We start from the raw sequence: 13,237 nt of genomic DNA, 5'->3' as shown, positions 1-13,237 counted from the left end.
GTTTGAACAATTTAAATGCCTTAGTTTATGAACTCGCTGTAAAAAATACAATAAAGTACAAGTTAAGCAAGAAAACTTAATTTTTTTTGTTTTTAAGGAATGAAGCAACCAATACACAATTTCACAATTCTCTTGAAGCAAACGAAAGCTTCAATATACAGTATTATTATATTGTTATTGATTCACTAAATATTAGAAAATTATGCCCTTTGCCAACAAAGAGCTGCACAAAGTTCAATAGGTCACAGTCAGCAAAGCCATTGTTGCTCAATTCAGTTAACCAAGTCCCTTGAGGCTAAAAACAAAAGCTGCATGAATATCATGTCTCAAGTAGTTAAAAAAAGGGCGGGGGGAGAGTATAACACAGCGTTACGTAAATATTGCAACTAAATCAACTTCTGAGCAAACCAAAGTTGATAGTTATCAGACAAAGATTAAAAACTTTCAAAGGCATGCCTAAGAATATATCATATTTGCATACCTGCCAACCTGTGCAGTTTAAAATTCAGAAAAATCCATCAGACATGATAAGAAGGGTGTGATAGCATGCATTCTTTTAAAAGATTTCCCTGAACACATGCCTTTGGTGGGATACATATGCACTTTTTTAACAAAAATTTACCTTTAAATGCAGAACATATGCAGCAACAAACTAAAAACAGCACAAATTGAAAAGTAATTGACACTGTTTATAGATCACACTGACTACAGTGACATTGGTCTTACCCAATTTGCTTGCTTCCGGTATTTCAATAACCTTGCTCAAAGCACATACCCCTCAAGTATATGGCATCTTGCACAGCCACAAAAGGTATCCTCAATTTCTTTCTTATATGCTTTTTTTTTTTGCAATCTTTCACTACCCAATCCTTCAACAACTTTAAAACATTTTCGCAATCAGAATCTGTTTTCCATAAAACTTCATATATCATCTGTAAAATTGTAGAACGAGCACAAATTCATAAACTTTACAAAAAATTCACAAAGCTGGCAGGTATGCACCTGCTCCCAAAAGTTTCATTGAAACTTTGTGCACTGAAATTTTTTTTAACTGGAGCTTGAAATTTCTCATGGCAGCAATCCCAAAAAAGGATGTGCTGCCTTTGTGGCAACAGTCAATGCTCAGAGTAAGGCACATGGCTCGCACAGCATTGGGCAACCTTATAAACCAGCTGCAAGGCTTCCCCTTTTGAAAAACTAAACTTTTCATCATTATCAATCTACGTCAATGCAAGACAAAGGCCTGTCCCAACATCACCAGTTACCCTCGTCCTAATCTGGCACTCATTCTGTTATGCTAGTAGACCACTTATCTGCTCTACACATTACAAGACATGTTGAACTCCACTCCTTCCTTTTAATCTCAACAGAAACACCAACCACACCTCTATGCTATCCAATACGTGCTGCCTCCTTTCTGTGGATTATTATTCCACTTACCATTTTTTATTCTATCGCTCGCTAGGTACTTAGCTTCTCAAGCTTCCTTGTTATTCTCAAAGTTTGTCATACTGGTTAGAATTGGTAAGATGCATCGACTGCACAATTTTCAAGAATATTGGCAAGCTGCCGTTCATGCCTGCCCATATGCACTCCAACCCGTATTTACTTGGCTGGAGATTTCCTTCTCGTGATTCAAGTCCTCTGCAGCTTCATGACCCTCTGCAGCTTCAAGAAGTTGACTACCAATGAATTCTTATTTCCTTTCCAGATAACTGCACATTATTTTGGTTTTCTGCACATACTAATACAGTCGAACCCACTTATAACGATACCGGCTTTAACAATATGTCGGTTATAACAATGAGAAGCTGCTGCACCGTCGACTTTTGTATGTTTTCCATGGTGAAATAACCCGGTTACTACAATGCCCCGATGCCGCATTATCGGTTATAACGATGAAGTCTGGCTGCTGGTTGTCCGAGCCGAAAGGTAGTGAAATGCGAAATCCTTGAAAAGAAAAAAGGGAAACGAGAAATTCGAGCCGCTCCACGATGGGCCGCTGCTACAACAGCCGCCGCGCGCTCATTTTCCAGCCATCTCCACGCGGCTCTCTCCGGTCGCCCTTCCACCCCTCCGAACACAAAGGGGCTGCGCCCATTGCTCTACGCCGCTCCACCATACAAAACACAAATGGACCGCGCCAACTTCGCTCGCGTTCATTTTTGTTGGTTGTGTCGAAGTCGTTCCTGGCCACATGGATTTCCAACTTCGCTTGACTCACTGCCGAAACGGAAGATGGCTGATCCGCCTGCTGATCATCGGCAATGCACGACGTTGCCGGTGAAAAGAAAGCGCACAGCTATAGATTTGGAAACTAAGTGCTTCTAACCGATGAGGCAATCGTCGCGAACGTGCTTGAATCAGATAGCGACGGCGACGACGGCAGCGACGATGCGGTAGGGCAGGCTGCCTCAATGTTGTCCTCACAGGATGCCCGGCAGGTGATTCAGTCCCTCCAGAGCTTTGTTCTCGTGAGGAACCTTCCAATGCACTACTTGGAGCACCTGGATGCATTGGAGAAGGATGTTGGCAAGCTTCGCGTAAAGCATGCAAGGCTGACGGAGATAGGGTTTTCTCGTGCAAGCCAGTGAGATGAACGTGGCGAGATGTTTGTGGCGATCTCACCTCAGCATTTCTTCTGCATTTCTCAATCAGAGAGGCTGCCACGGCAGCCTTCTCGCAATTTTTAAAGTGCCCCTTTTGGGGCGATCAATGCGATGCCTCGACGGTGCTCGCATATCGCTTGCCACCCGTGACACCTCTTTGCAGTTGTTATAGCAGTGCCATTCTTCAACGCCGACAGCCACGGCTTGTTACACGCGATCGGAGTGCCCAGGAAGCAGTTAAACAAGTGAACACAATGAGCAGCCAGGCGGAGGAAGGTGCTGGGGAGGGTCACTGGCCTCCCTGCCTATATAGTTTTCTCATATCAGCTCTGCCATCCCGTTATTTAAATTTTTTCATGCAACCCGGTTATAACAATTATCGGTTATAACAATGGAATTTTCATGGCACTTGAATATTGTTCTAAGTGGGTCCGACTGTATTTAAACCTACCCTCAGACCTTGCCTGTTCAGGTCCTCAATCAATTGCTTGAAGTCACCTCCAGCATTGTCACACAGGACAATGTCATCTGCAAACTGCAGATTGTCAAGATATGCCCTGTTAATCCTTATACCTAATAGTTCCCAATCTGGCACTTTGAATACTTGGATAAAGTCAAACTCGATTATAAGAAACCCTGTACAGAGAATTATGCTCTAAATCAAACACGAAAAACTTTTTTATTGATATTCATGCAAAATACCTCCTTTACAACCACCTTGACACTGGATATATTGAACTCTAAATGCCCACACCCAGCGCCATAAAGCTGACTGCCGCATGTGCACATTTTTTTAGCATGCTTCTTTAAAATTTATTTTAGTGTTTACCATTTGGACTGCTGCATTGCCTACATGTGCTGATGCAACATTCAGGTCAGTGGAGGGTTTCAGCATGACCGCAAAGTTTTGCATCACGCTTATGCACTACCTCTGCAACTGGGTCGAGCCTAGTTGTAAGTAATGAGAGTATAAAAAACACATTAGAATAGTTCACCATAAGTGTGTTCGGATGTATCGAATAACTTCATATATATCAAACTATTGTTAATGCACCAAGCACTTTGTAATAATCAGGTTTGATTGTACTTCCTGTCCCCTAGCCTGTCTCTAAACATGTGCAAAACCAAGCTCTTTAGAGTGTGCCATTTAAATAGCAGAACAGGGCTGAGCCAGAAAGACAAAAGGAATGGCAGACCTCCATTCAGGACTTTAAAAGCATGTAGTTCTCTAGTGCACTTTAAAGAAAGCCCATCACACGAGTAAAGCACCTTGTTGGACATTGTCCCGCAAAATTGAAAGCACAGCCAAAAGTGATCAATCAATAATGAGGTCCCACATAGTCATGAATTAAGTGCCCAACAGTGTAAATCCTTTCTTCCATCCAAACGACAACTGTACCAAGTTGTTTCGTATGTGTCCTTCCGCAGCTCTCGCTCTCTCTCACGTTCTTCTTCCTTCTTGCGCCGTATTGCATCTTGTCCAACCAATGCCAAAAGGTGACGCAAGCGTTCCCGCCGGTCTGCAGGGCCCTCCCCAAACAGGCCTGCCAAAAAAAATTGGAAGAAAGAAAAAAAAAAAAGAATCAACTGATTTTAGTCAGGTAAATGAACACATTTAGAAAGAAAACTTTATTTGAAAATGCCCTCCTCCCACATACTTCGCAAACGTGTAAATACACTGGCCTATTCTCTGCCCATTAAATGGTGGTTTCCAACAAGCTCCGACACAACAAAAGTAATTTTGCAGCAGTTAACATGGTATGTCACAGGTAGTTCGCAATTAACTTTGCTGGCAGAAAGCACAAACATTAGGTTCCTATAAACCTCCCTAGTAGTTTTGCTCTAAACTTTATTCTGCATGTAACATATCATCTAACATACATAGCTATACTCCCATTCAGATACAAAGAACTCACTCCAGTCAACAATATGAATGCCACTGTTTTGTTTCTTTAATAGCCCAGCTTTTAGACAAAGCTTGAATTAAAGCTTATTGTACAAGCACTTTAATTTCCTGAAGCAAAGAACAAAAGTGTAATGCATATATCATGATATCAGAGGCTGCACTCACAATGAACCATTTCCAGGAATACTGCTATCAGTGCACGACCAACTGGATTAATCAATGTAAAAATGCACAACCAGCTGGTAAACAGTTTCGAAGTTGTGGAAACCAGACTATTGTTTATGACACTTTTGGCCTCCTATTACCGTAGAACCTTGTTGATACATTCCTGTTTGTAATGTTTTCCTTTCTTGCACAACTTGTGTAAGCATGTGTATCAGCTCTCGTTACATTTCTCTTCCTGGTTGTTGCATCCAAAATCTGCTACAAGACACTACTGATGTGGCATCATTCATCGATCTTTACTTTTCATGGTGCAGGCGACAGTGACAACCAGATCTGGTTAAGTTGACATTACACCTTCTTGTAACACGTGTTCTTTTTCTGTGGTCCCCTAAAAGCACATCAATGGTGTCTACTGTATACCCTTTAAGAGGTGCAATTCAGCATTGCCAGGCTGAACATGGCATCCACCATGGTCACAGTATGTTTCAACATAGGCAAGCAAACAACTGCTCTCATCCATTTATATTTTCTTACAGGGCACTATCCAGTAATTTGGTTTTAAATAAAGTTGTTTTGTGCTGCTCAAGCCTTTCTTGCAGCTAATATCAATATTTAAAACTAAATATGTGAAAAGTACCATTTCAGATCATCAGGATGATATAACAGCAGTCCCTGGGATCACACATTTTTGTTTATATTTCAGAAGTTAAGATGCCCTAAGTTAAAGGGACACTATAGCAAAACACTAAATCAGTTTAGACAGATAAACCGTTGTCCTTATTCCAAAATAATAGGTTGATTATTAGAAGAGAAAATGAAGATCAAAGTTTCAGCTTTTGAATTTTGCGACGAATCCCCAGCGGAGTTACATTACTGCGAAGTGATGGATATTAAAGTATTTCTTTCTATTCAGGCCCCGTTGGCTCAGCAAAAGTTCCCAAAACTCACCATGTTCAATGTTTGGCTCCTTAAAGAGACAATGTAGTTTATTTTTACTGCTAAAGAATTAACTAAGCCCTAGAAGATGCTGTCAAGATCCATGGTGTCACAGCAAACTGGTGCAGGAACTTCAAGGAGGCCACCGTCTTTTATTGCACTTTTTCTGGCTTACCAAGCATCTTATCACGGTAGGAGTGGTGTTCTTGTTATTGTAAAAGGGTAATTTACTGATACCAAAGAACTCATTCTTCTCTTTAGTGTCACATTAAAAGGAGGATACCTAAGCAATTATGAGTTGTGAATGCAAAATCACTAATGTCCAATTAAACACTGCTGAGCAGTCCAAGTTATGAACTACTCGCGGGCAAGCAAGCGCGTTAAGACACTTGGCGCACTTTGATTTGGCATTACCGATGCACAGTCAGAACGCAGGCAAGAGCTTGCGCAGCCAAGCGTCCGAGAGCGATTCGGCATTGCAGCAATGCCCTCTCCTCTCACTCAACACGTGGTGCACTACTGTGGCAGCAGGTGTTCCCTTTTGCCCACCCTGCTCCGTTGAGGCATGCTCCTGCCGTGGCATTGCGGCAAATGGGAACTCCATCAAGGCGTGCTCGTTATGTGGCATCGCTGCCGACGGAAATTTAGGTGCCGTTTCGCTGCTACAGACGTCGGACGCCGGCTTTTTTGCTCGATGAGCCATTTGATACTTTTGCATCAATAAAGTATGATCCATAACAGAATGAAATCTTACTACAAGCACGGATTTACACACCCTGCCGTCTTCACATGTATACGTATGCAGAACAGGTACACAGTTGACTTTCGTTAATTCGACCCTAATGGGGCCAATGAAATTGATAGAATTATCCAGCAGGTTGAATTAAACAAGATGCAAAAAATACTCCAAAACACACCACTGGTTAATTTGGCAGTAGTTGCCCAATTCCAACATGCCCTGGAGTCAAACACACACATGCTTTCTATGAGTCCAAAGTAGGAAACTAACGCAGAAATCACATTAAAGCACCTATACAATATAGAAATGTAACGTGCACCCAATTTTTTAGCAAGAAGAATGGGCAAGGTACTAATATGTGTTGCACAATGGCAGCCAGTTCTCTAAAGTCAGTCTTGATGCGGTAAAGCATACGAATACCACGAACACAGTTTTACATCCAATGTGCAGGCAATTTTCGGCCCATTTTTATTTAAAAAAAAAAAAGCAGTGCATTAGAATTTAGATTAATACAGTAATTGGACATTGTGAGCTACCATTACTACTTGAATATCTTCCTAGGCCAGGCCGAAAATAGGCATTTTAGGCAGGAGATTCAGTGTGTTCAAAACATTCCGCGTACCCAAGTTCCACTGAGACATGCTGCCACTAAAGAGGTCACTATTGGGGTCACCATAAGTGTCGCGCACATGCGTGCTGACTGATCAGGTTCGAATTATCCAGCAAAGGCCAATTTTTAAGATCAAAACGAATATTTGGGCCCACAAAAACGCATGGGCACTGGCTGGGACCTTTGGTCAAGATCGAATTAACCGAAAAATTCAATTGACCAGAGTTGAATTAATAGAATCGACTGTACAAGAATACGTACGCCACACCCAGACATGTTACAGCATGTGAATGTGTTTTGAGATTATAGTGCCGATGTAAAGATTGCGACTCGCAATGATAAGAATAAGCATAACTTTACCCCGTAAATAAGTAATTATATCTGTAAATCAGCAATGAAGCTTGTGCAAAATTGATGGGCAGTGACATTCTGCGGTGAAATGCGTCATCAGCCCTTGAAAATCGTGTCCATTTCTAAATAAATGTACAGGCCTCCGCTGGTCTGAAAAGCTACACACATATATATAGTCACATAAATGTTTATTTCCTATTATTGCAAATTATCTCTATTTCTGTGCATTTGTAATCTAAAAATAGTTTTATATAAAAGTGACACACAAGGAAGCGGAACCATTAAATGATGGAGCACGGCCATCTTGTAAGCTTCTAACAAGTACAAAACCAGCCACTGTACTGCACTGACTACCCCGCAATGACATGCAGGCATCTGCCACCAGCTGACAGCAAGTTTTCAAGATGACCATGCTAGCGGTGCAATGTGCACCACCGCCTGCCTGAGCTGACTTGATCCATTCGTCCATTGGTCAGACACACAGGCAGCAACGGTTTCCTCCAAGATGCCCTCTCTGAATAACAGAAACAGATCTCGAAAGCTATGACGCCAAGGTTTCCATGTTTTATTCTGTCACCAGTAGGAAATTTTCCAATATAGAAGTGTCCATGACATCTATATACAGCAATAAAAAGTTGTTACGGATGTTTTTTAGGCCGCAGTCTCAGCATTTAACAGCTATTTCGCCGCCTAATCTGCATGTGTTTCGAATTGCTCATTTCTGTTGCTATCAATACCAGTTATCACTGTTGCTGGCATCCGTATACAGTAAGTAGAAGAGACTGCACAGATCGAAAAATAACATGTTAAAAATTTCCAGACATTTCCTGGATGAACTGTTGCAGATACAGATGCTTCAAATAGTAGGCTTTCCATGGCGCCAAGAAAAGGGGAATGCTTGAAAATCGGCTGTCAGTCCTTTTAAAGGGCCCCTGAAACAGTTCGGACAAATTTTGTAGATGCGTAGGGTACAGCTAAAGTTAATCATTCGCACCATAATTTTTGTGAAGAGTCTCATATTAAGAGAGCTATGGACGATTACAGGTTACCCTCCTCCATAGCCATGCATTTTCCCCTCAACTCGTTCGCCAAGTGTTCGGGGCTAAGCTCCGCCTTCACTGGCTCTGCGTCATGATGGCACGCCATGTCATCTACTTCCGGTTCTCTAGGACATGCGTGCGAAGCCTCTCCAACCTCTCTGCCAGCCAGCCAGCTACTTGGCAGTCGACCCCAAGCGAGAGCTACCGAAGCAGCGTGCATTGCGAGCATTGTGTCACAGCACCAAACGTGTCTGGTATTCTGGTAACCACAGGCGAGCAGGGCATTTCAACGGATGGTTGAGGCATAAACTCAAGCTGATGAAGCAAATTTAGCGAGACGTACGTGAGTGGCCTGATCGGTCTGCACGGTCCAGCCACCTGTTGGCGCAGAGCTTAACCCCTTAACCGTTTTGGACGAGCTGTGCTCGTCCTTGCCAGGCCGTCCCCAAACCGTTTTGGACGAGTGTAGCTCGTCCGCGCTGAATACGTTCTTCCCTCCAGCGTTTCGGACGAGCGGCGCACGTTTGTGGCGTAGCTTGCATTTTTACTCGACAGATGGCAGCACTGACCGCTTAATTTCTTTTTCTTCAACCGCGTAAACTTTTTTTTTCGTAGGGCAACCTTGGTTTTAAAATGGCATCCAGTGGAGGCGACACGTGTATTGCTGGCCCGTCTTCTCGGAAACGGCGCTTTTCTTCGTCGTCATCTTCGTCAGACGATGGTGATTCAGACACTGATGTGTACATTGTTTCAGGGAGCGAGGATGACAGTGATGATGTTGTACTCAGCAGCTCTTCTGATGAAGAAGATGATTGCTCGGAAGCGAACTATGCGAGCGCGCGTCAGTGGATGAAGATCGACGTCACGAACATTCCTACACGACCTCCTCGGTTTCCTTTTCTGGCAGTTCCCGGTAAGACGTTCACTATAAGCTCGCCTGGTGACTTGCTTGAATATATTCAGCGTTTCCTCGATGATGAACTCATTTCAATGGTGGTCGAAGAAACTAACCGCAATGCTGCTGAGAAGGTGAAGGGCTGCGGTCCGTGTGAGCATAGCCGCGTCAAAAAATGGGTGCTACTTTGACTTCGTGTTTGCTTTAAATATTTTTTTAAGATCGAATACATGCTTTTTATTGCAATAATAATCGAAATCAGGAATAAAAAAAATAAGCAGTTTTGTGGAGAAATTCGTTGATATAAAAAAACGGTGAAGGGGTTAACCAGCCAAACAAAGAGCTAATATTGCTCTAACCAAGTGTAAAACATTTACAAAAACAGCATATAAATGATTACGCTCCTGCAAAAAATTTACAGCAGCAGCAAGGAAGAAGACACTTCGTTACTGCTACTGTGGTTGAGCTCTGTGCCACTAGATGGCTGCACCATGCAGATCATTCACATTTGCACTTCTGCTCATCCCGTGAAATGGCATGGTCAAGCGGCCAGGCCCTGTCGCTTTGCGCTTGCATTTACCCGAATACCGGACTCGCGAAATGCTATTGCGGTAGTAATCCTCCAGTGTAAAGTGACGGCCGCAAACGCGCAAATCCTGGCGCCCATCAGATACTGATAGTCCAATGCGCTGCAGCTACTCTGCTCGTCTGCTGCCTTGCAGGGGGACACTATGTCGCAGCTTGGCATACTGCCAGTCGCTACGTTTGCAGCCCACAATGTAGCAAAGGCGATTCATGGTGCTAATGAAAAGACTGAGACCGACACTGACCGCGAAGCTCTCGTCATGACAGAGCACAATGTAACACAAACAGACAACACTTGCTGTGTACCGGAAGTGCTCAAGTGTACTGAGAAATTGTTCTTGCGCATACTCTTTCTGTTACTTTCTTTTTATAAAAAGAAATTAACTAACATTCCAACTATTATGAACAACATCTGTTCACCATTAGGTTGGAAAAATTATCAATGACGCACCCTGGGCACCCAATTGGACAGCTCACCCTACTGACATCATTAGGGCAATTTACGTCAAATGGGTAGGAGCAGCTGAAAATTCGGCCGAGCAGTGTGCTGTGATCGGCAGTGATGCACATTTTTCAAACCTTATAATAAATTACACACTTCACGTGGAGCACTTAGATGGGTCAATTAATGATCAGGAGGACCTATTCTAACAACTCAGTATGTTTGTACAAAATCGTCAAAATCGTTTCAGGGTCCCTTTAAAGGGCCCCTCATCAAGTCTGGCCATAATAAGCAGAAAAGTGTAGTAACAGACACAATAGTGTCTGCTAGGTATTACATCACTACACGCCGCAGAAAGAGCTGAAATTTCAAACCAAACGCCATTTGCCCTTCTCCTCGTGAGCGCCACGCTCCAAGCCAGCAGGTTGACATATGTGCGCAAGTGAGCCTACATACGTCTGTGTTGTGATGTCGTTCATAGCGACAAGACTTCGAGAATTATTCAAGGCAACATCTGTTACTTGTGTGATCTGTTGCTTCAATAGACGAATTAAAGTTTAGAGAAATAATAAAACCCACAAACCGAATGTCTGTGTGATTTTGTTTTACTTTGCACTGCAGCAAGAGAGATGTACTTCTACTTCATGTGCTTGTTCCCACATCGTGCAGTCATGTCCGCAGACATCGAGAAACTATGTCATTTTCTACCATGTTCTAACGCACAATCATGCTCTGTGACCCGCTTGTGTCTGCCTCAGTGCTCGTGTAGCACTGACTTGTACCACTAGTCAGGTGTTCTCATGCACAGCCCACAAAATCATGCACTGCATGGAACAGGACAAACACAACAGCTTGTGTGCGACACCGTCAGTGGAAGTGCGCCATGCAACAAAAAGGTGAGGAAAAAAGAAAAGAAGCTGGGGCCTATGATGTATGCGTCACTCAATCTTCGAGCGCCAGGATGGGAGTACACGGCGAAGGAATTTCACTTGTGGAGGCTAGATGGGACAAGTGGAGTGTCTATGTTGGGGTGAAGCTCACCTCCTAGAATCATGGGTTCGCAGCACTGAAATATTTCTATTTCGGCTATTAATGAACCAATTTGAAAAATTCCTGCGGTAGAACACTCCCTAGAAAGTACGCAACAACTTCCAATGTATAACAGAAATTTTCTATGTGGCCTGGTGAGAGGCCCTTTAAGGGGACACTAAAAGAGAAACAAGATGAATTCACTGTCAAAGTATTTTTTCAAAACTTTATTTTTACTAACTTCGCAGTAATAGGTTGATAACTAGAAGAGAAAGTGAACGTCCAAACTTCTTTAATTTCATGACTAAGCCTTAGCACCAGTATGTCAGTGCGACATCAATAGGGTATCAAACCGAACCCAAATTAGAATTTTTGCTAGAATTGAACCTGAACCAATGTTCTTCGAATGTGCCTAACTTGAACCAAAAAAATTAACTGTTACTGGTTTGGCATGAAACGGTTCAAGCACACTGGGCAACAACAGGTGCTCACCAGACTCGCAATTCTTCGAAATGATTAACTAGTTAAGTACTTGACGCAGCTCACTAGCAGACTGTTTTGACTCGCAAGTTGAGTTATGTGCGAGCATGGGAATAAAAGGTGAATATAAGCTGGTAACTACAGCCACTTCAGCAGAGACAATTGTGCTTCTGAACTTGTCTGTACCAGTTGTGTACCACAGCCAAAAAGTTGCCTCAGAGGCTCCATGGAATCTCCATTTTTGTTGAAACTCCCAATGTGGCCATTAGGTCAGCTTGTTACTATAACTAGATAAACCGTAAAACATCCACACCAGGATGCATGGAGATCAGAAAGCATGACGTCCTCGAGGAGAGAAAATAATATCAGCAACTTCAGCTGCATGGCTTAATTATTTTATCTATAACACTGTGGTTGCCAATGGATACCGCCACTTTCCCAGTGCATGGCTATAAACAGCACTTGAAATTTGCTTTTGTTACAAGCAATAATTCAATGCACATTCGGCACCTCTAAGCAGAGCACAACACTCATAAAGTCGAAAGATCTTTCTCCGGGCACAACGTAAATGCATGGTTTAGATTTTTTGGTCTACCATTATCCATGTGGGGCTCAAACCATCCTTTTTTATCATTCAAAAGTATCAATTTCCTCACCTGCTTATAAATAAAGCAGCAAACTCAGCGAACTGCGAATTGCTGGCTTCTTTCTTTGGTACAGACTGGAAGTTTGGAGTTATAAATGATGTAATACAATGTGAATTGGCACTGTCTTTGACACCACAAATATGCCACTATTTGCTCACAACCAGTCCTGTACTAAGTACCTGAAGCAACATGAAAATAAAATGTGCTGCTGTGATGAGGTGTGGTAATGAGGAAGGTAATGAGGTGTGGAAGCTATGCAAACCCCACACAGAGGAAGCAATTCTCACTAATTGCTCTCTTTTTATTATTATGAACATGAAAATTTCCCTGTCATGTGCAATCCATACCTCAATAGCAAAAACATTCCAACAGAACCCACCTCACAATGACTGTCAACGTTAATGTGGTACGTATTCAAGCAATGCAACGACACACCATATTGCTGAAGACACATTTATTAATAATCTGTAGTGGTCATTCTGAGATTTCCATCACTTCGGCTACGTGCGACACACACTGTCCCCGGTATCAGCCCACTTTTGATACGCCTGTCGCTTGCCAGGGTCAGCCATGGCGATGACAGCATGGCAATGACTACATTACGATGACATATTGACGGCAATGGAATGACGAAGACGGCTAAAATTAAGTGCCTCAAATAGGCAATGAATAATAGGGCCCTATAACGTAAAACTATTCCAATATGTTTTTGTTCCAATCTCCTGACATCAAATTTGCATAACTGCCGACGCAAGCATCGAGTGGTGACCTGCACGGTTGTTAAACAGACCAATCAAACGCTC

The 13,237-nt window shown here is 42.8% G+C and overlaps 1 protein-coding gene and 1 long non-coding RNA gene across 10 annotated transcripts in view; both read right to left on the bottom strand.

The window, feature by feature from the left end:
• U4-U6-60K (U4-U6 small nuclear riboprotein factor 60K) overlaps positions 1-13,237 on the bottom strand; it is a 107,952-nt gene that overhangs the window by 91,159 nt on the left and 3,556 nt on the right. For all 9 annotated transcript variants that reach the window (XR_011894945.1, XR_008609031.2, XR_008609030.2 and 6 more), the window contains exon 5: positions 4,009-4,153. Coding sequence is in view for 2 of the 9 variants with exons in the window: in XM_055062893.2 (XP_054918868.1) it covers positions 4,009-4,153 (145 nt within the window). In the remaining 7 variants the exon portion in view is untranslated. The remainder of the gene's footprint in view (positions 1-4,008; positions 4,154-13,237) is intronic.
• LOC129380827 (uncharacterized) lies at positions 7,859-12,623 on the bottom strand. Its single transcript, XR_008609035.1, has 2 exons — positions 12,444-12,623; positions 7,859-8,248 (listed from the first exon to the last, which is right to left on the bottom strand). It is a non-coding gene; the product is annotated as an uncharacterized lncRNA (long non-coding RNA).

The sequence above is a fragment of the Dermacentor andersoni genome, chromosome 1 (genome assembly GCF_023375885.2).
Source record: "Dermacentor andersoni chromosome 1, qqDerAnde1_hic_scaffold, whole genome shotgun sequence".
Taxonomy (NCBI): Eukaryota; Metazoa; Arthropoda; class Arachnida; order Ixodida; family Ixodidae; genus Dermacentor; species Dermacentor andersoni.
The sequence above is the reverse complement of the archived record's forward strand: the minus strand, read 5'-3'. Positions and strand labels throughout refer to the sequence as shown.